This window comes from Pelobates fuscus, chromosome 5, assembly GCF_036172605.1.
Source record: "Pelobates fuscus isolate aPelFus1 chromosome 5, aPelFus1.pri, whole genome shotgun sequence".
Lineage (NCBI taxonomy): Eukaryota > Metazoa > Chordata > Amphibia > Anura > Pelobatidae > Pelobates > Pelobates fuscus.
Window position 1 is genome coordinate 150,041,085 of NC_086321.1, and position 24,075 is coordinate 150,065,159.

At 38.5% G+C, this 24,075-nt stretch overlaps 1 protein-coding gene across 5 annotated transcripts in view; it reads right to left on the reverse strand.

Moving 5' to 3' along the window:
• Positions 1–3,677: 3,677 nt before the first annotated feature.
• The window catches only part of PI4KA (phosphatidylinositol 4-kinase alpha), a 120,669-nt gene continuing 100,271 nt past the window's right edge, over positions 3,678–24,075 (reverse strand). For all 5 annotated transcript variants that reach the window (XM_063454477.1, XM_063454476.1, XM_063454475.1 and 2 more), the window contains 15 exons: positions 23,843–24,010; positions 23,524–23,577; positions 22,478–22,598; positions 19,382–19,511; positions 16,048–16,118; positions 15,434–15,506; positions 12,484–12,554; positions 12,181–12,287; positions 11,727–11,831; positions 10,557–10,682; positions 8,551–8,671; positions 5,893–6,052; positions 5,332–5,421; positions 5,164–5,247; positions 3,678–4,361 (listed from right to left, as the gene is read on the reverse strand). In XM_063454477.1, coding sequence (XP_063310547.1) covers positions 4,310–4,361; positions 5,164–5,247; positions 5,332–5,421; positions 5,893–6,052; positions 8,551–8,671; positions 10,557–10,682; positions 11,727–11,831; positions 12,181–12,287; positions 12,484–12,554; positions 15,434–15,506; positions 16,048–16,118; positions 19,382–19,511; positions 22,478–22,598; positions 23,524–23,577; positions 23,843–24,010 — 1,533 coding nt within the window. In that variant the 3' untranslated portion in view covers positions 3,678–4,309. The remainder of the gene's footprint in view (positions 4,362–5,163; positions 5,248–5,331; positions 5,422–5,892; positions 6,053–8,550; positions 8,672–10,556; positions 10,683–11,726; positions 11,832–12,180; positions 12,288–12,483; positions 12,555–15,433; positions 15,507–16,047; positions 16,119–19,381; positions 19,512–22,477; positions 22,599–23,523; positions 23,578–23,842; positions 24,011–24,075) is intronic.

The window sequence follows — 24,075 nt, forward strand, 5'->3', positions numbered from 1 at the left end:
TTCTTCAATGGACTGTGTTATTAAAAAAATAATTATACACTTTCAAATAAGGATTAATAAAATAATGGCCTTTAATAATTCCATCCAAGTCAGCGGCAATCAATAGTACTCTAGTGATTTGTTGTAAATGTGAGTATCACATATTGTAATTTCATAGTAGTGAGCCTCAGCATTCATTTTGCAAGCTTCATCGCATTATGAGTATATTCTATAAGTACCGTATGTAGTGTTGCCAGAACTCTTAACACCCAAACTCATCTGTCTCCTCAGCATTCCAGTGTCCTCATGTCTTCATATCCTTGATCCTTCACCGCCTGTCATGTTTTTTTTTGACCATGGATACATTAGAAAACTACAAAACTGTGCTTCTGTTACCGAGTATTCGACTAAATCAACTGATCCTGAACTTGCGCTGACTTACTTTACTGCTAGCTTTGGCTATGGTTACAGACATTACCAGTTCTTCTCCTTTAGCGTAACGTCTAGCCCATGTGCCATTATTTACGGTCTGAAGGACTTTCATTCTCCAAAATAATTTCTTCTTTATTGTACAAGTGTGGTAGTCTCTTTTCAAAACGTACAGGTGAAACTGTTCTTATAGTAAAAGCAAAAATTGCCATCCGGTCTAAATAAATCATCTTTGTTCACAAATGTCAATTTTTAAAACCACAATGTCCATATATGGAGATAATAGGAAAGCAAGTGAATTAAAGGACACTGAGCACCAAAACCACTACAACGCACTGTAATAATTACAGTGCCAGCAGTCCCAGCTGCCATCTGATGGTTTACAAACAGTTTACCACTTACCTTGCTCTGTCAGGCAGCTGTGCTACTATCGGTCTGTGCTGATATGGTAAAACAGAAGTTCATATTTCTGCTTTATCATACAAGCATCAAGTTGCAGTGGTTATGGTGCTTAGAGTGTCCTTTCAAATATAAGTGAAAAATAAGACACAAAGCTGCACATATGAAACATGATGTGCAAAAATAGTAAAAGTGAAAGGAAGTAAACTCACATACAGTATACTCAAAAATTCTGATTCATGTAAGGGAGCAGATATTTTCAACCACACATTAGCAAACTGCTGGAGTCTGGTTCTCATTAGCACACAACAGGGATGTTTAAAAAGAGTTAATGGAGAATATACAGCTTACAAAGATATTTAGAGAGTGGGACTTCAACTCCAATATAAACTGTATATAGGCACCACCACCTATTGAGTTGAAGCACCTGGCACACAGTTCTTGTGCTGCTGTGGCTTCCAGAGCTAGCTCCAAACTCTATAGGAAGTGACCAACATATGGTACTAGCTTCAGCACTCTGAGTATACGTGGTTTATCACTTTGTGGCTGAACTGGTGTTGCTCAGATACATTTCCACACTGGTGTACACAGCATTTCTGCTAAATATTTTGGTGTAGTTTGTATTAAAAACCTAAAAATAAGAACTAGAAAATGATTTCAAAAGACAAACACATGATTGGAGCAATCAGTGCCAGACATAAATTACTTGGTTCATTGTCCATTACTTCCTTAGTCCTACATGGAGATTCTGTGCTAAATACTAATAAGCCATAACTTACCCGGTTTCCTGAATTTAAAAGGGGCACTCCACACACCTAAAGCATTTTCACTTGCCGTAATGCTCTGTGTGTGAACAGTGTATTTTTTTTTCAGTTTCTTAACTTAAAAGAACAGATTTCAATAGAAATGTTTTATTAATTACGGTAACTTTGTTACACCCCCTGGCTTTTAATGAGACAACTGCAGTATGTGATTGGACAGCCACAGAAAATGTGGATTGGTTGAGAAAGGGACGACTTGCAAAGGCTTCACACAAGAGATCTGCAGCTTTTGCAAACGTTTTTCAGATTTACCCCAATGAAATAATGCATAATCAATTGCAAGTATGTTTTCATTTGGCGTGCATCTACTAAAAACTCAGATCTGTTAAGCAAGATTGCCTGCCGTTATTATTAGCATTTATACAGTGCCAGATTGTGGTCCAATAATATGCTTCGCATAGAAAAGCATTTGACTGCACTGTTCTATTGGAAAGGTGGGAGTGGACACACCAAGGGAGCGGATAGGGGAAAAAAATAAAACCAAATCATGAGAGGCATGCTGGAAGGTGGAAACTTGGGAAGGAAGGGACACCGACGAGCTGAAAACATTTGTCTGTCAGAGAGGAGGCTTGGTTTATAACTGTCAAACTCATGTCTAGTTAAGCTTGTAAAAGTGGTGTGTGGCTGCTTTAATTGACACAATATTCCTGAGATATAATGAAATGAAGGGAACTAGATATTAATGTTGAGACCGCATACTCTTAGGCAACAGTCCTTATTAGTGGACTCCAGTACCAAAACATTTTACAGTACACACAATGAGCCCCCAACTCATCTGCAACATGCCTTAAATGCTAATCCTGATTCATGGTTTGTGGTTTGGTCTGGCCATATAAACATTTTGGACAGACAAGCTTAACTACTAATCATATACCCCATTTTGTCCAAAGGGTAGAAATGTTTAGAATCCATTTCCTAGGAAACAATCCACAGAAACTCATAAGCTGTAGCTAGTATACCCATAATCATGGATCTGATCAGCTATCTATTCAGACCCAAAAAAAGTTTTCCCACAGTTGCAAATTAATGGACTCCATGTAATCTCATCAAACAAATGTATGGAGCCATAATTCTTACACTTGCAGCAACCTATGAAATAAAACCGCCTTTAAAACTGTGATTTGGTAGATGACAAGGTTACTTCAATATGACCACACACTGACTGTTCACCCCACCCAAAGAATATTACTGTTGACTGTTCAACAGCTTGAGGCCGAGGCAAAGTAAACCCATATTAGAAATATATCTCAACAAACAGTGATCAAATTGTGGACTTACCACATGAACTACTCAACCTCACAGAGAAATACTTCATTCTTGTCACTAATATTCTCTAGAAATGGACTTTAAAAGAAAATGATGCAAAATGGAGGTTCCTGTGCATCCACAAGCTCTCCTGCTGCTGTCGCCAAAGTTATTTAGCAAGTTGGACTGGTTGACATCCTGTTTTTTACATCTAGTGTATTTAAACAAAATACCATTTCATGTGTATGACATTGTAGTTATCTGCTTTGTTATCTATGAAAACATTTGTAAAGGAAATGCTCTTAAATTTAAATGTGTCAGTCTTATAATCTATATTTTGTTGCACATAATAGAAACCATAAAGACATTACGCAAACTGAGCGTTTATTCACTAAACTGTGAACTATGGTAATTTTAACCTGCTTAAAAGTCACTGGCCCTGAAGGGATTAAAAAGAAATTGCAGAAATTAGGCCACAAATAGCAGACTTACAAAGATTTCTCCAGCTCGTTTATTTTGGCCTGCATTTTACAATTTGGTTATCAGATCACAGCAATTCAGAGTTTAGTGAATAATCCTCTTGGTGTTATGAAATGCAAATCATCATGATAGTTGTAGTTCTTCCATATATGAGAGTCTGCCTTTTGACCCCATTTCTCACAATATGACATTTAGAATTATTATTTTTCTTATAAATAGCACACGTATCATTTTGGGGGAAACAAGCTCAGGCAACAGAAGTGATTCTGTTAGAAAGTAACGCAGATATTATTATTATCAATAAGAACAAACTATGTCTTACGGGACAAAACCAAAGTTACTTTGCTGTTTAATTACAGTAAACCGATTAAATAAATCAACAGTTTGTACACACAAGAGAGAAAAGTCACTTTCTTCAAGTATCCTGCGTGAAGGGAGTTCTTCATATTTGGGGGCACAGTGCAAGCTTCAATCCATGAATTACACCCCACAAATATAGTTTGATCCTCCTCTGTACTGGATCTTACAAGTGGAAAACATGACTACATAAGGTGCACAGTTATTTAAATCGGCTCTTTGATGGCTAGGGTTCGTACCACAAGTTGCCGCTCATAAATAAAATTGTTTGGGGCTTGTCCCTCATATTATTTCAATTCTAACAACATTATACAAAATCAGCTATCTGTAACTAGCAATAAACACATTGCTCCTCAGTCTGTAATGTGGAATTTTGGCTTGGGTAATAGTTTTTGTGAAAGGAGTCTATGCAAGACATGATCCACTTGCCTCCACAATTCCTGCTCTGTAGTTCTTGCACCTCCCAGTATCACTCTCTCCTCACTTCCCATTGACTGCAAATCCCTCAGTGGTTCATTGCGTGTGAGCACACAGACGTAAGAGGAATACAGATTGAAGGAACTAAAAGCAGGATGCCAAACGGTAGGGTCGGGAGATACTCAGTATGGGATGTCATTCTGATAATATTGGATCATGTCATAGGTTTTGCTCCTGAAAATAAAAACACAGGCAGTTAACACACACTTTTGTTACGCTCAGACCACAAGGGACAGCCTTTAGTGCAGTCTACATGTTGGTGTTGTTGTGTAAATCGTAACAATTTAGAATATATGCGTGTAAATTATTTGTCTCATTTACTGAAATGCTTCTTTAGTGTTAAAAGAAAATCTAAAACAATTTTTGTAATTTTAGAAAGCCAAGTTGTTTCAAACTTTCATGGTGGCTTTGCTTCTGAATATCATATTATTCATTCAATTCAACTAACCGTAAACGGACAGTGTTATAATATCCAAAATACAAATGAAATAACACTACCACATCAAACGTGATAAGAAACAGAAATGGTCATCTATGGGCACCCATGAAGGTGTAAATGATTTTACTTCCTCTTTAAATAAATTAAAATCATTCTGTAGAATATCCATTAAAGAACAAAAAAAGTATTTTTTAAAATCCTTTTAAGCAACAAAATAGTCTGCTCAAATAGGTAGATTTATCTGTAAATTCTATATATTAACTGAGAGAAATACATTTTTACAGGAAGAAACTGTGACTGCCACTAGAGGTGTTCTTATTCCGTAATGTAAACATTGCCTTTTCTCTGAAAAGCCAGTGTTTACATTAAAACATCTGCAGGGCCAGGCTATAGACACCAGAACCACTCACTATATTAAGTTGTAGTTGTTCTGGTGACTATAGTGTCCCTTTAGGTTCTCAATTCACTACAACGTGGTTTTTAAACCAAGTTAAAAACAATATGAAATGTAAATTATATGAAGGGAGGATTACAGACCTGTTACTGAGGAAGCAGTTTTGGATAATTTTCAAGATGAAATTTGCAGCATCTCTCTCAGTCATGTTAGCGCTAAAGCGATGCCTGTTGAATGATGCAAATTGTGAAACGTTAGCACTGAAACATAAGGTCTAAGTATCCTGAAAGTATAGATGGACATTAACTTACTTCAGCTGTTTAATAGTCTGTCCACGAAAGCAGGGCAATCCTGTGTCCAGCATAAGAGTGACCAATGACACCACAGCATCCATATATGGTCTAAAACAGAGAAACAAACTATGCAATATGTGTACAGGAGCAAAGGACATATGTATTTTACACAAACATTTACAATGGGCACATTCTAGAGTCAAACACTGCATACGATTTTGTCCAAACCTTTGTGCAACGACAAAAGCATAACATATCTATTTAATATTTAATAAAGTCATTTAGAAGATGACATTCATTATCCTAGCTGCTCATTTTCCCTGCAGACATCCTACTGGAGGAAGGGACAATAAATGTGTATGATATGTCAGATGCAGAACAAAAGTCGTCCAGTGGAAGAGAATAGACAGGGTGCATTGCCAATTCATATAGAGATAAAAACACAGTTACTATGAATACATGTATTTCTTTTGGCCCTGCTCACAATGAGAAACCGCAAACTGGCAGTCTGCAGGGAGTAGATGGCAGACTGCCTCAGGGAATAGGAGAAAGCAATGTTTATTAGCACTACTTCCTCACCTGACAGCCAGGTAACCACGTACACACATCTCCATAAACCATTTGAAGGGCGTGGCTTCCATCTTGCCTCCCATTATCATCACCATTTCATCAGTCAGTTTGATATCTGGCTCCCAACCCAAGTTACCTCCTGGAGAACTCTCAAACATGAAGCCAAAATCTGTTGGGAAAAGGTAAAAAAACAGAGGTTGAAAATGTAAGGGGAAATTCCAGAGTGTTTGACACAAAATGGAGAATGTAATTAAAATAAAGAAAAAAAAAGAAAGATAAATAGTGACCTTAGTGCACTGAGAATAAATTTTCTTTCTTTGGGAATGCAATGTAAGTTGAAAAATGCGTACACAATTTAAGGTAAAACTCTTAAGCATATGAGAGGAACTGCCTATATGTGTTGATGCAACTTAAAGTAACACTCTGGGCTCCAGAACAACTTAAAGGACCACTATAGTGCCAGGAAAACATACTCGTTTTCCTGGCACTATAGTGCCCTGAGGGTGCCCCCACCCTCAGGGTCCCCCTCCCGCCTGGCGCTGGAAAGGGGAAAAGGGGTAAAACTTACCTTTTTCTAGCGCTGGGCGGGGAGATCTCTGCCTCCGATCCTCCTCCGTTCCGCCCCGTCGTCTGAATGCGCACGCGCGGCAAGAGCTGCGCGCGCATTCAGCTGGTCGCATAGAAAAGCATTTACAATGCTTTCCTATGGACGCTTGCGTGCTCTCACTGTGATTTTCACAGTGAGAATCACGCAAGCGCCTCTAGCGGCTGTCAATGAGACAGCCACTAGAGGATTTGGGGGAAGGCTTAACCCATTAATAAACATAGCAGTTTCTCTGAAACTATGTTTATAAAAAAATGGGTTAACCCTAGATGGACCTGGCACCCAGACCACTTCATTAAGCTGAAGTGGTCTGGGTGCCTAGAGTGGTCCTTTAAAAATGAAGTTGTTATAGTGGCATGGTTTTCCCACCCCAAAGTCTTTGTTCCAGCGCTGAATCTCCCTGTCTCTCTGCCCTTTTGTTTTCTAAAAAGCTCTAAACTGGAAGGCTCTTGCAGAAATGGATAACGGCGCAGCTGACTGGCTGAGAGCGGTCAGCAGGTGCTCTGAGCCAAATTGTGATTCCTCATTCATTAAAATGTCTTGAACAAGGTATGATTCTTTTAGAAAATGAAAGGGCATAGAATCAGGGAGATTCGGTAAGAGAACAAAGAGTTCGTGAACAGTTTTAACGCCTTAAGGTGAGTCAGTGCCAGGGATGTCCTGGCACCATAACAACTTAATTTTGATTTAGTGGTTATGATGCTTAAACTGTTCCTTTAATGCTCCAATTTCATCAACTGGATGCAAATGGCAATACTTCAGTGTGGCTATTTACTAAAATGGTTATGGTCATTGTTCTGGATGTAATCTGTGTCTCTATGAGAAGAACCTGTAGGTATATTGTCATTAGTTACCCCTTACTTTGCAATGTATCAGAGAAGAAAATAAATACTATATTGTTAGGAAAGAATGTAACCAGTTATTGATATACAAAATACAAAATCATCTGTTGCCATAGATTGCATTCCAAGATCCAAGAAGGAAGTAGAGTGTTCTATAGTGCACTGTAGAGGTGGAGCATCTTTTTATGCGTGGTCAATTTTGGTGTTTTGAATTCCCAGCACTGGTTGCCAAATTGAATAGTAATGGACATTTCATGCAGATTTGGACCCCAATGTCTGGCACGGACTTCGATAATAATGATGCAATTTCTCCTAAAGGATGCTTTGCAGATTCACAGGAAATTACACCAATTGCCGTTGAAATGATTTTCTACTTCAAAACAGGTCAGTATATCAATAGCCACTGTCATTATGCAGGAAAGTAGCAGGCTTTACATACTGTTGTACAAGGAGTGCACAGAGATAGTTAACGGCTAGGCCATTATACGATATAATAATAAAAAAATTTAAAAAAGTGTACTTGGTGCACATAAAACGCTCCAAACGAGAGCTCTGGACTGCAGCCTAATAAATGCCAATTTCTGTAAGGAAACCGGTAGAGAGCAACTAATCTAACTGCATGGTTTGTTACCTACCACAATGGGGAAATGATCTAAGAAGTCGTGACCTTTGCAGGCGGGCAGTTACCAGGATATTGGGGAATATTTGGCCCGAGGCCTGCAGAGACAAGTACCTAAGATGGTGGCTTCAAATGCAGAGGATTCTACTTTCTCGGAGAATCGGGAGATGGATGCTCCTGATGACTTTACCAAACAAAGCCTTTACAGCTTCTCTGATGAGGAGGATGCCATCCATTCCACAAAATGGAAATATTAAAGCCCTTATGAAGGAGATAAAACACCTCTTGGCTACAGAGATGGGGAAGGTCCACACGAACGGAGGACGAGTGGCCCAATTCCACACTGACACTGCATACAGCCTTGCTGGTCTTAAAGAAACATGTCAAACTTTGCAGACTAGTATGGTGGCCTTAGAGGACAGCAGCACCCGCAAGATTAGAGACATCCCTAAGTTGTGGTAGAGTTGCTTGCTTATCTAATATAACAGGCACCAGTGGGTCATACATACAAGGGTAAATTTTGAATGAAGAGTGTTGGGGTGTGTGTGTGTATATATATATATATAATCAGGTTCAGGGAATGGAGTATGACTTGGGCTTACCTATGTGGATGATGTGACCCTTCTTGTCCAGCATGATGTTGCCATTGTGTCGATCTTTAATCTGCAGCAGGAAAAGCAGGAGGCTATATGCTGCCATACTACGGATAAAATTATATCGAGCCTGGAAGGAGAAAAATAAGATGTTAAAGTGTTTTAACATGGATAAAGGATAGAAAATGATTAATGAAATATCCTTATAATTATTGTTTCAACCACCGAAAGGCATAACTTGCCCATGTGTGCCCTGGCTGGGGTATTTAAGTTGTGTTTCTAATAGTTTGTTTTGTTAAGGTTTGTTTTCTTTTCCTTTAAGTAACTGCTGGCCTTAGATGGTCTTTACTCGCAACATAGTTCTTATGATCCATCCCATCGTGTTAGTCAATGCGTATTTGACACAGGCACACCGACATGTGGATGCCCTGGTGTTACTATATTGCTCAGTATCGACAAGATGGAGACAATCAGAGACACACGGCACATGCACCAATGATCCCCTCCTCCTAATCTCCTTTCCTTTCTTTTCTTTTCCTCCCTCTGATCGCAGGGTCTCGAGGGGTCTGAGATCGAAACTGGACAGACTGGACTTAAGCAGATAGGTGGAGCTCTGTGACAACTGACAGAATAGGAATCATTGACTAGAAACCTACGAGTTAGGACCTGACGTTGGACGGAAGACTCTGAAGGTAGAAATCGCCTTCAGGGACACTTACTGTACTGGACATTCCACAATCTGAATACGCTCTGATCCAATTCACTGGCATCTTGACACATGGACTGACAGAAACCCTACACATGCACACGCAACAGAAAACACCGCCCATGACAGGAGCGATCAGAGGCTCTTAGAACCAATAGGTGACTCAGCGATGTTGAGGTAGGGGTGACCGGTGAACATGTTTTGGGCTCCGCTTTGGATGGGTATCGCATGGGAGGGGTCAGCACTTGCATTGGGACTTAGTTTTCTACCTTCAGTCTGAGCATTTGGCCACTTAGGGTGGGGGCGTCGGGACATGGAGGTGTTGTAGGATAGGTCTTTCACATACCTTACCTAACGGGGGGTACTTCAACATCACTGAACAGATTATATCTCTCCCCAGGTGTACCCCGGATTACACCTGGGACCCTACCACCAACAATCCCACATATGTGGAAGACTTGCTGGTGTCATTGCCCATACTCTATCTTCCGACCTTTGCTGACCCGACCCCACATAGCTCTAAACTCGAGACTCACTGGTCTCCCTCCCCTGAAACTATATTACACCCCGAACCAGCCTCAACTATCTAAGGTAGTAACTGCTTATGTGACATATTTACCCCCTGTTCACCATAGGCAAGCGCCAACTGTAATCCATGTCTAGCCAGAATTACATCACGCCGTGAATTAATACTCATATACACACAAATACTACATGAAGGCGCTCAAAACTGATTCCTGCTCTCTGCTCCCACAGATAAAGGGAAGTAACCACAGAATTTGTCAACCTAGGTCAATACTCTGTTTGCCTGATTTTGTGAAGTTTAACTGTACTAAGATTGTTTTACTCAGACTGTTCTGATACTAGAATATTCTATGCTGGCCTTATCTTGTTTTGAAAATATTACGTTTTTGCTTGGCCTGCGAGCCACTTATGTTGATTATATCATCTCAATAAACAGATTTACTAAAAAAATGCGTATTTGACATAGCATAGAGCGCCCCATTGCGAGGCTAGTCACTAGTAGGAACCCCTAGAAAAAGTTCCTCTTTCCATCCATAAAATCGACTCACGGTTAATAATTTTTAGGACATTGTGTTTATGTCTATTTTTGTACCACCTGCACCTGACCTCTCTCACACTTGTGAGCTGAGCATCTACAAAGAATAAAAAACAAAAACAAAAAAAAACAATTACTGTTTAAGTACCAACAAGGCTGACATAATGTACAGTCCTGGATCACAGGCAGTTACAAATCTCCAACTCGCTGACTAGGCACAGGTCAGAACGCTTATACAGAATAGATTACCTTTTGGAAAGCAAGGGTTGACTCATCTCCATATTGACGTGTAAAGTAGTCGTACATGCCAAAGTCGGTCTGGCGACCCAACTGATCTCGGGAGGTACAGTCAGGAATGCACTCAATTACACCACACTGTGAGACACAGGAGAAAATGTGATATTTATTTTTCTGTATGACATTAAAAGACCTTTTTGAACGAACAGATTCAAGTTTATTCAATAACCATGGAATTGAAAACTAAACTGCAAAACAAAACAGACTAAAATATCTAAGATGTGACTGTAATCAACGTGGAAATGTTTATTTAGAAATAATCTATCTTTGTGTACATTTTGCAACTTGGTTCTCCTTCTAGAGTCTCCATAAGTGAAAAGAAGTATGAAACATCCATGCATCATGTCAAGACAGGGAGTGGACTATACCAAGGGCCTTTGGTATTTAAGGGCAAATCAAGAATGACTAAAGAACTGTATTCCTAACGCTATAGTGTCCATGTGCCATCGTGGTTCTAGTTCTCAAACCATGGTAGAGGAGGTAAAGAGTGTTGAAATACTGTTTAGCTTTTTATGTTAGGGGTGCACTACTGGACTCCTGGCACACTTACCACTTCGGGTTTAATAACCTTTCCAAGTACCCAAAGAGCAAGGTCATAACTAATTTGAACAATGTACATTTCATTAACTGCACAGATTAGACTACAACTCCCATTAGCCTCAAGATAAGAGTTCTGGTTTATAAACGGCTGGTAGACCACGGACTGGCAAACCCCAATTCAGGATCTTCCATAAAATCGGTAAAAGCCATCGGAATTTGTAATTAGTGAAGTCATTTTGACATGACATCAAGATAAGCTATGACTATACAGAAAGTATTTGTGAAACAAGGGTATACATACAAAAAAGCAATCACTTGAACCCTAAATATAATCGGAAAGTGAAAAAAAAACACTTCTCAGTTGATAGTATACACACGATTTGTGAAACAAGACATGAATTGCTACTTTCAAAAAAGATCTTTAGGTAAAAGAATTAACATTTTAGATTTTTACTTGAATCTTTAAAAAAAACAAAAAAAAAAACTGTGAAAATCATATGGAGCACACTGCATGAAAATGCGGAAATGGATACAACAAAGGATGCGGACAGGAAAGATATTCTTTCCCACATTGTTTCTCACCCCAGGAGCTGTTGCAACCACTCGGTATGGGAAAACAAAGAGGTCAAGTCCAACTAGTTGGAAAATGTTCTTGAACAGGTCAATGATCTGCAGGGCCAGCATGTCCTGTAAAAGCAATGTAGACATATAACCATGACTGCTTACACGATAACATGGGTACTGTGTAGCTCAGCTATCAAGGCCATGCACAATCTGATACAACCCCCAGTCAGTCCCATCTAAACCCTGCTGACAATACAAGAATACAATGTCTTCTGAAAACCTTAACCCCTTAAGGACCAAACTTCTGGAATAAAAGGGAATCATGACATGTCACACATGTCATGTGTCCTTAACCCCTTAAGGACACATGACATGTGTGGCATGTCATGATTCCTTTTTATTCCAGAAGTTTGGTCCTTAAGGGGTTAAGGGGTTAAAGAATTTATGGGAAAGGAAATAACCTTTCACTCACCTGCCTGCAGTCATCTCCCACTTTAAAGATGGCAGCCTGCCAGCAAATTTTTTTGTCCCCTTCTTCCTCCTCACTTTCATCAATGGAGTCGGACCGGCATCGAAGACCTTAAATGGGAACATTCATGGAGTTTAATGTGAATTTACAGAGAAGGATGGGACAAATTCATGGTGAAAATAGAAATTGCCATTTGAAAGTGTTTCAGAAACGATTGTTATGGGAAAACAAACATAATCCACTGAATTGAGTACTAGGGAAAACACAAGAAACTCAAAGCAAGTATTACAGGATAAAAAGACTAACCTTCCTTCTCCAGCTCGCTCACTCCACATCTCTTCACTTTAAATTTCGCCAAATAAGGAGCTTTTGCCGCACTAGAAGCAATCCAGATTTTACACATTAAAAGTGGGTATATTTTAACATATATGTAAAAAATTTGCAATTAAAACCAACTATAACTTTTCAGTTACAAAGCGTGACACTTCAGTGATAGGTTGTTGAAAAGATATGTGAAACTGTAAATTGCCAACCAATCATCCTCAATGTTAAGAATTTCCTGTGATGCAAATTAATTTTCAATTGAGAGAAAGGGACTTGAAAACCTTGCTAAGTGTTCAATGCCGGCTACATTTCTGTTTGTTCAGCCACCATGTTAAAACGATCTAGCCCCAACCTAGGGATTTAGCTGCACATCTATGACAATGCGGGGGTTTAATGTTTATAATGTTCAGAGGTGAACTACAATTTCTGGAGATGTATTCGGTTTGATCTACAACAGTGCACATCAATAGGCCAGCAATACATTCTTAGTGGGGGTTATGGTATTTAGGGATGCTCATTTAAGCTGTGCATGTTAGACACAATTTGAATATAACAGCAGGGTCAGGGTAATCCTTTGGCAGCCAGGTTACATTTCTGACTTTTAGGGTCTACATAGAAAACAATGAATAAGCTTATATTATTACTCAAAGGAAATCCAGACTACACAGTAAAGATGAGCAGGGAAAGGGATTTTCAACTTCACCCCTCCATCATCATGCACTACTAATAACAGCATTTTTCTAATCAATAATGCCAATATGAACTTTTTTTGTTTTATTTTAGTGCAAGAAATACTCCTGCCAAACAACAAGATTTAAAATTGAAGAGATATTTAACTGCAAACATATATTGGACCCACACCAAACAGATATTGTATTTCTCTCCTGTATTTTTCATAAAGCTGTCTTCATAATTGGATCTGCCTCCTCTGAACCACACAGGTTCCTTCCTGAATAAATCATATTTATATCAATATCTTCATCAAGTGGTAAAGTCTTTAGGAGATAATCAATATACTCAGAGAGAAGCGTATTGATTGGTTGATAACCCAGTGGCATATTTATGTAAATTCAATGATGGCAAAGTGTAAAATTGTATTCAAAGATGGCTTATACAGTGTTCAAGAAAAGGTATTTACATCCATCAACATGTAGGCTGAACCGAACATTAAAATGACAGATGCACATAACACTCTAAATTATTGGGATATGGAGGGTCCCCTATTATATAGAATAAGGATATGTCACTGCTGTTGCAAGCTAAGAAAGTATGACCACTAGTGGACATCAATTATGAAAAAGTAAACGGTGTAGACTGATCAAAATGAATGCCACCATTTAAACCAAACCTAATATTTCCAATTTTATAAAAAGGGACAGTGTCACTGCACTGTATTTATTATAACCTATTCAATATAAGATGCCATTTTTCTCATATCATTAACCCGTCAAACACCTGGCTTCATGTGCTTTATGGGGTGTACCTGGTAATCAGTACTTTTAACACAACTGCCAATGCCTCTCTCCATATACGAGCAGGATGCTTAGAGGCCTTCAAAATATCTTGATGTCTACCTTTAAAAAAAAAATAGCATCTTCCTACCCATGCCCTGCTTTTTACATGTTTCTGCTTTTGCTCATTTGGTTATTTTCCTGGACTTGTTGATAATATGTGTTCACTCAGTAGTGCGCTTACTGCTGTGTCCTGGATCACAGAGTTTGCTACATGTACTGACCTTTGGACTGTTTGCAAACTTTTGGATCATCCTTATCTGATCCTCATTTACCCAGAAATATCCTTGCTGAATTCCAGTGCAACTTCTATGCTGTACAGTGTCTAGGGATTGGGAGCTTTACTAAATTAGCAAGTTCACTAACAAAGGAGGAAATCTGCCATAATCATTGCTATAGGGTGCATGCAATTTTTGGAAAGAAGATACAGGTTCTATGGAGTTGTAGAAGTTAGAAAGAAAGTAAATATCTTGAGTACCATATATAATGGTATTTAATACACAAAATGGTACTACTGTCAAAGGCTTTTTACAGTGCATCGCCCCAAACCAGGGACATTAATACAAGTGAAAACAGATCAGTGCATAGTAAATTCTATATTAATACTTCTAAACGGTCTGTATGAAGGTCTGCACACCAACGTCGAAGGTATCAACAGCTGGAACCTGAGTTACAATAGCTATGCATTGAAACCAAAGCTGTACTCCAACCGGTGTTCAAAACCAATATCAGAAATCAAATCATGGTCAGTGAAGAGACAATGCACAAATAAGAAAACTAATGATGGCATTATGTGCTATGACATGTAGACTTCTTGGGTTATCAAAAAGCATAAAATAGAGGTTTCCGTTGCTTTAACATGTAATTTTATTTTTTCTAAGAATGTTCTTTTGACAGGTCAGCTCTTGAGACTAAAAATGCCTATCAAATAAATATAAAGTTATGCTTACTTGTCATTACATTTTAATAAGACTTTAAAGATTGCTAAATAATTCTAAGCCAACGCTGCCTAGCAAAGACATGTTCAATTTAAATGATGCTCACCAAAAATCCAGCTACAGGCCACATTCCCTATGTTAACTTTCATAAAGAGTCACACGCAAATCACATAGTTTGGAAGGTCAATATGCAAGTACGTTTTTAATGTGATGAAAATATTAATAATTTTACATAATCAAAGTAAAATCATTTCTTTGGAAGAATATATCTACTAGTTTTATCTCATTTAAACTCACATAAAAGGCTTTCAGTGTGTGAGGTCCTGGGGCTGTGTATCTGGCAGGCTTGAACTAGTAAATCACTAAGAATGTTTAACAGGCAAAAACCAACAGATACTGTTTTATTTTTATTTTTTTAAATCAGAGATACATTTGTACTAAATGTTCTAAACTGTACTGTGTGCAGTAATAATGGACTATTACCTTTGCATGGGGGTCCCAGATTTATAATCAATGTCCAATACAATTGCTTCTGGATTACTGGGCAGATAACAACCTGAAGGAGTGACAAGAGACATTACAAACAGGCACAAGACACATAAGATAGACAAGCAAGATATGTGAAACTGCTATATAAAAGGAGACCATAACCGTTTTATGTGTTGAAGGGCTATATGTCTGTGGACCCCTTGAGTAAAGGATCTCCATTCCTTGCGAAAAAGAAAGGTCTTCATTCAAAGCCCAGATGCTTTTAGAGTTCACATAAAGGTGCATAGCCCTATTTTCACGACTCATTGTCCACCTTCCATTTTATGTGCGTTCCTGGTAACTTCACCTTCCAAAAGCAATATTTCACACCAGTAACACGGCTCTCCAAATTAATGTGTCCCATAAAATAAAATCATTTGGTCTAATGGATAGTCAAATACTGTGTGGTTTCCTGGGTTAAAAGACTTTGGGAGATCTATGTGAGTGCACGCAATTTTGTGGACCTAATACAAATTACGGACAACTCAGGAACTCACTCTGTGGTGCTGGACAGGCACCTGGTCAGTGATCATAATTCACAAAGTCATCATAGGGTTAAGATGCCTCACCTGGCTGGACTTTCACCTCAGAAAGAGCATTTAGACATGCTTTCTTTCTCTCGTCTCCTTTAGGGTATGGCCTGGTGGGAACATAAATTGAGTGAAAGTTATTGTGGAATACTAAATATCAACCACACAGAATTCATAATGCATTGTTTTTGTCTGAAATGAACCTTAACTGCAATAAAAAAAACTAAACTAAAAAAAAAAAATCTAAAAACGTTTTAATGTATGTAATTATATTTTGGTTTAAGATCGACTCTAGTTTTATTCACAAAATATTTCTATTAAATCCCAGTTAACCTATATGAGGGAAAAAAAAAAGTAAAATTAGCAAAGACAAGTTATTTCTGACAGGACAAACAGCCAACAGTTCCAAATGCCAGGTAATAGATTTGGTTTTGATACTTTTACATCACAACCCGCGCTTGGGTTTAAAACAGCACTCATTGCCAAAAGTGCCTTAAAAAAGCAGAATGAAGTATGAAATACTATATCAGGCCCTGTTCATTTACATATCCAGTATGGCATTAACGTGTCAATCCAATCACAATTTATTCTCCAATCACAATGGTGGTGGAAATCAAATGAAGAATAAAATTAACCCAGATGAGGTATTGCAAACAACCTTTAACCTTTAAGGGCTGATCTATTTATTAATATTGCAATATGTCTCATCTGAAGTAAAAAACAAACACAAATAAGTATGGAAGAGTGAGCTCTGGACACTGTGCAAAGATTTATATATCTACGAAATATGCAATATTACTGATCATATTTACTAACCTAAATAGTTCTAATTACTTGCATAAAGGATGGTATAGCATAGCAAAACAATTACACCATTTACGTAACAAAGTAGATATGAAAATTAGCTACAACAAGGCCAGTTATTTTAACAACTATTACCGGACCCTTGCCACATATTTTGATTCAGCACAGCATAATTGACAGGTCAATCTTTATGAAATGGAGTTTCTTGTGAGCAAAATTAAATTTGCATTTGTTAGTGGTTTGCGCACAAATAACTGAACAGAACATTACAGCATTCTGGGAAAAACTGGCGAAACATGAGCTCTTAGAACTGATGTGTCTAAACAGACTTGTTCAAAGGTTTGCCTTGTGATATGTGGGTAGTGCACATCAGTCAATTTTGAATATGAATGTATGACAAGAATCAAGAGCAATCATTGAGTAACTAAAATGTTTGCATTTCATGTCCTTGCAGTGTTTAAGTACTTATGGTTAACAAGAAAATCATTTTTAACCACTTTTCTCTCATAGATACAATTCTGAGTAAACATAACAGTATGAAATATCACGTCTTAGAAGAATGGGCAGTGCAACTACTGAATCCTCTGTCGCTTGCAAATCTCCAAGGCTGTGAAAGCACAGTCATGTTGTTGCGGTTATCTAAAATGCATGCATGCATGAGAGGAGGTACTGAGCTGCACAGAATTAATCATACCCCCAAATAAGTATTTGGATTCTGCATGGTGACTGCAGATTGCTTCCAAAAACATAAAAGGGACCCAAAACACATCTACAACAGGTTATTTTTTAAAGAAGAGAAACAAGAAAAAAAAAAAAAAAAACTTTTACTGAAACAAAAAGAACCAAAATAAGATCTGTGAAGCCATAAGAGAGAATAAAAATCCCAAAAGGAAATAGACACCATCAGTGTTTTAGCCACAAGCAAAAAGAACATAGTGGAAGGGAAATGGGAAGCTATTTAGAATATTTTTGTAATAGCTCATGCCAGCTGTTCAGGGAGCAAATAGCCAGATGTAAATCCACCATGAAAAGCTAGGAAGTGGGCACTTAACAGACCAGGGCAGTTCAAACATTGAGAAGAAACTACTACTGCATTGAGAAGGCTAGTGGAAACATCTGCAGCAAAATGCCGGCCTTAAATTGTAAATGTCAAAACATTTTTTTCCATTAAGTAACTTCCTTAGTACAAGAAAGCTTGTAGAAAACTCCTCAGCAACATAAAAAATAAAATAAAAAAGGAGGTAATAGTAAAATGCCATGTAGACTTGTGGTACAATGCAAAGACCAACTAGTCCAGCTGACACACAAACCGAAACAAGCAGGATAGATATGGACATTACATTTCCATTAGAATATACATAGTTGTATGAATGTGTTTGTGGAATTAAAGGAACTATCACAGCCCCTTAACAACCTAAGCTCATTTACATTGTTATGGAAGCAGGGTTGTCTGGTCACCTTGATACATTCAGGGGTTAAAGGGACACTATAGTCACCTAAACACCTTTAGCTTAATGAAGCAGTTTTGGTGTATAGAACATGCCCCTGCAGCCTCACTGCTCAATCCTCTGCCATTTAGGAGTTAAATCCCTTTGTTTATGAACCCTAGTCACACCTCCCTGCATGTGACTTGCACAGCCTTCCATAAACACTTCCTGTGAAGAGAGCCCTATTTAGGCTTTCCTTATTGCAAGTTCTGTTTAATTAAGATTTTCTTATCCCCTGCTATGTTAATAGCTTGCTAGACCCTGCAAGAGCCTCCTGTATGTGATTAAAGTTCAATTTAGAGATTGAGATACAATTATTTAAGGAAAATTACATCTGTTTGAAAGTGAAACCAGTTTTGTTTTCCATGCAGGCTCTGTCAATCATAGCCAGGGGAGGTGTGCCTAGGGCTGCATAAACAGAAACAAAGTGATTTAACTCCTAAATGACAGTGAATTGAGCAGTGAAATTGCAGGGGAATGATCTATACACTAAAACGGCTTTATTTAGCTAAAGTAATTTAGGTGACTATAGTGTTCCTTTAAACGGTTTGGCAACCGTTTATTCCTGAAGTTGAGCTTCCATTGCAAAGCACTGCTTCCTAGCTTATTTACTCTTTGCATTGCAGTATGGGTCACTGAGTGGCTGAGCCCATCAGTTATTGTCACTAGGTGTCCATTGAAAGAAATGGTACATACATAAATTAAATTATATTAAGTTGTCATAGGGGTGGGAGAGTTCATTTAAGTAACTCATGTAAATCAGAAAACACAAACAAGATGTTAACTATCTTACGGTCAGAGCTTACCTCATTTTGAATATATACTTTTAAAATTGAAAAATATGTGTGGGGGAGCTGATTTGGGCGATATAAACAAGAGGACCACACCGAGGCAAAGTAGACCCAACCTTTGTTGGGTGTCCATGAGAATGATAAAATGAAAGACCAAACAGACAAAAAAAAATAGTGTAGATGTCAGTCTTCAGTTTGAACCTCAACCACCCTTTGATATTATCTGCAATTTATTTTCCCATTACTCTAATTTGTTCTCAAAATATGTCTTCAAATACAGCTTGGACTTACTTTATGATGGCAGAGACATTGGTTATCTTATTGAAAAAGTCAAACTCCCGCTGATAGAAATCTTTGGCTGGTCCTGACAATGATCCCGTGATTTCTTCTACTAGCTGTTCCAGCAGATCCCCAATATCAGCTGCACAGGAGAAAAAAAAACAAAACAAAAAAACAAGTAAGGCAAAGACAACTACCCAAATGGCACAAAAATAGGGGCAAGGCGTGACTGCCATAGAGAACAGTCGTGTCCTGGACAAGCTACTCCACTACAATACAATAAAAGAAATCTTAAGCTCACTATAGCTCATTTTGGGACACTTTTTACCCAATCTTATACGCCTGCCTTAGCGGATCTACTGGACAGTTGCAGCCTAGTGCGTACAAGGCGGCCAATCTGTTGCACTGGAGCCTCCCAAGCTGTGGGGATGATCCTAGTCCACCCCTAGGAAGCTCGAGCAGAAACGCGGGGTAAAGTCATGAGTGCAACAGAATCTCACGACGACTTTGTTAACTTGGAGGAGACCGCATGGTTTCCTAACCACTGCGACCCCTGCGATGATGGTGACGACATTTGCTTCAAGCTGGACAGGTTCTTTTCCAATTTTTGCTGGCAGTTTGAAATTCGGTGTCTCCATTCTGCCCTGTTTCCAATGGGTAATTACTCACTTCTGAGTTCTCCTCCACAGTCCGGCTGTAGCAGTGACAAAGGCCACATCATGGTGGCGAAACCTGCATTGCGCTTCCCACAAGCACAAGGTAGCACAGAAGCATACACCTAAGCAGGCCAAAGCAAGAATGCATCACAAGTCACAGTTCCTATGGGAAACCCTAAATCTGGATAGAGATTGGACCCACAGGCTTTAATTTTGTCTCCAGGGCATACTATATCCTTATTGAAAGACTGTGCTCTGCCCTTTGAGGGCATAGGATGAACAGGGCTCTGGGACTATGCTGTGGCAACTCACTCTATACTTCCTACATACCCGATCAGTTTTATTTCTAGCTGCCTATATGAGTGCATCTTTATTTGTTCTATGTAATTTTTAAATGTTTTTATCTTAAGGCCCAGTCTTGTTGATTCTTTTCACATCACTTAGCTAATGTGGAAGCCTCCCAAGGAAACCATTTTGTTGTTCCTAGTATTGTTCTATCTTGTTTACTAATATGGAAAGTGCAGTATTTTGACATTTTATGCTACACCTATACCGGTTGTACATACCTTTGCTAAAATGTCTGAGAGCCATGTCAGACTTCCTATGCACAAAAAAAATAAAATGGCACAATAACACCTGACAAGCCAGTTTGATGACTGTTGGATGGTAGAGGAATATCTCAGAAAGGAATTTATAGACCATGCATAGATCACCTAGACTGTAAAACTCCACTCACCCATGTATGGTTTACCTTGCAGCCGTTAAAGTTTTGAACCCTTTACACATATTTTGCTATGAAACCCATAATCTCTAGGGTTACCAGATGCTTGCAAGATATTTAATTATTATTGGACAGGCATACTATGGCAAGTTTTGAATTGTTTCTATATAAATTGTAAATACATTTTACAAGAAGCTTCTGTGATTACAAAACATCCAGACATTCCACAAATCTAAGAATAAGTACTGAATTAACAACTGCAGATTTAAAGTCCCTAAAGCAAGTGTTAAGGAGACAAATTTTTTACCACAAAATTTAAGCTTATCTTATGTAGCATAAAATATTTTACCACATGGAAAATGTACAGAAAGGCAAGTTGGTATGATCAACAGCCTGGTCGGGTGCTGTGGCCCTTTAGCAACACAACCAAACCCCTTTAATCTTGGCAGGGAGTGCTGGGAGGAAATGATTTCCTGTTACCTCCTCCCAGCTAATAGACTAATTGGAGGCTGGGAGGATGGAGGAGGCACAGAGAGCACTGCATGCTACCTCGGACTCCCATCAACCTGAGTCAGCTCAGGAAGCCAACCTCCTGCATCCAAAAGGTATAGAAGCAGGGAGGATGGCTAAAAATATGTAAATAACAACTTGTGTATATGTATCTGTATATCAGTGTGTGGGTATCTGTGTGTAGGCGCCAGTGTGTGTATCTCTGTAGAAGTGTATCTGTATCTGTGTGGATATATGTGTATACGTGCGCATCGATGTGTATTTGTATCTGTGTGTTAGTGTGTAGCTGCATATTTGTACATGTAAATATATCCCAGCATTCAAATTTAAACATTACATACAAACACGTCCCTCTAATAAAATGCCAACACTACATGAAACATACCCCTGCAATCAAAAACGAACACTACATACAAACACATCCCTGTATTAAAATGCCAACATTGAATTTAGGGATGTGTTTGTGTGTAGTTTTGGTGTTTGTATACAAACATACTACATACAAGTATTCCAATGCTTTCTAGTGACAGTACATACAAATAGACCCCTACATTCACACACACACTCCACACAAAAACATGCTTACATTCAAACACACAGAAACAGCCAACAAATAAAACCTGCAAGAATGGTCTAATGGTAGAATGACAGCTGGCATTAAATCATGGGAGATGTACGGCAGATGGGAAACTATCTTTTGGCCATCCTTACGCTGGGGGTGGGGAAATTTCTTGCGCCAGGGCCCTTTCTACATTAGTTTCACCACAGCACAAATAATAAGTGTATGAAGGGTTTTGGAAGGAGGGTATCATTAACCGTGTGAAAATAAGCAGAGAAGAAAGATCAAGAAAATTTAGTATGGAGTGGTGGCCTTTGGGTTTAGCAGTGATTACGACATTACTAACTTCAGTTATAGCAATATCACTATTGAGACTAGATGAGGATAACGGAAGAACCTACTGAGTTATTGAAATCCCAGGTATGTTTTTTTTATATTAGATGTGGTATATTTAAAGTCAAGGCATAATCTCAGTGTTACAAAGCTAGTTAAAGGCTTTTAGGACAAACTCACAAGTAGAAAGGAGTTGGTAACACAAGTAGATTAACCAGAGTGACTGACAAGATATTCGACCCGTTTATTGTGAGATCCTAAAACCTGCAATTCTAGTATAACTAAAGTCTGGAGACAAAAACAGAGATCCGTGTTAGCTGGGTACTCACGGTCCTTTTGATGTGCCTCCTCGTCCAGGAAAATGTTGGTCTTCATATTCCAGATAAATTGGTGTGCCAAAAGCTGTGACTTAGCAGCTGCCCATAAAATGTATTCTCGAACATAACCCATCTGCAAAAAACACACACGGTTATTCACTAAAGCGAGGTCAAAATAGCCAAACTGGAAAAATTCTCTAAGTCAGCTATGCTTTCAAATCTCTTACTCACCTTTTTGACTAATAAAGCCTTAAATCAAGCTTCCCCAAACTCTGGCCCTCCAGATGTTGCTGAACTACAACTCCCATGATTCTATGAATGAAATAGATAGGCTGAGAATCATGGGAGTTGTAGTTCAGCAACATCTGGAGGGCCGGAGTTTGGGGAAGCCTGCCTTAAATAAACACCAGCTTGCAAAGTACATGCATATACATGTGTTGCATAAAGGTACTATCCAGTTACTTGGAAAATAGAGTGTTCTTAACAACAAGCCATCAGTTTAAACATGTTTTACAGAGTTAAAAGTAATGTGATTATATATAAATACAAGTGATCAGAGAGACTCATGACTATTCAATAAAAATATAGGAATATTTGTTAGAGCTGTGGTTTTTTCTCCTGATCAGTCCACTGATACAGCATATTTATATGTAAGCATCCATTACCTTCTACATGAACAGATGATCTGGGTGTCAATAGACAGTGTCACTTTGAAACCTTTACGGACATATCAACTTTAGTAATGTCAAATGTTGTAATTAATAAGAATAATCGATTAATGCCTTCTTCCTGATGAAGAATACAGTCCACAGCACCACTAATGTCTATAATGGTTATTGAATATCTGTTCTGAGGACACAGCACTAAGTACATTGGGATAGCCTGCAGTAAATTAGAAGAGACATTCTAAACCGTAGTACAAGGTGTTGTGCTTTTGCAGTACCAGTATAGCCACTCTTGAAGGACGTTATCTATTTTTTTTTTTTTTTTTATTAGGATTTTCTCTTTTACAGGTTTTGAGATGTGTAGGTCAACAATAAGAAACTTGTGCAACTCACCTTGTCATATCTCAGGGCTTGAACAATTTGAGGAATGTAGAAAAGGATGGCATCCTAAATTTTTTTAAAATGCAAAACAAAATGAGAAGAGAAACATATAAACTGAAAGAGCAAGCGAAAAGAGTGGGCAACGGAACAAAAACATGAAGGGGAGCACCAATAGTCACACAGTGAAAACCAGAGGATGGCTAACAGACAGGTAATGATTCACAACTAGTCTAAACCCACTTCAGCCAATGATTATGAAAGTCTAACCAACTATTGTTAGATATACCTGGTGTACAAGTTATTATGCATTAGCTGAAGCAGTAGAATTTACCGGTGGGAATGATCGCAGTACTTTAACTCCATACTGAGCAGTGAGAGGATGTGGAGGATACATGCTGGAGAAGTAGGAGAGTCCAGTCGGTGGGTCAGTTAACGCCCAGCACAAGATGTGGCTGAGTTCTGGAGCATCTGCATCTATTGTGTGCCAAGTTACAAGAAACTGTAGGAGAAAATATCAGATCAAGATTAATAGTACACAAAGCATACAATTATTTCGAACACAAA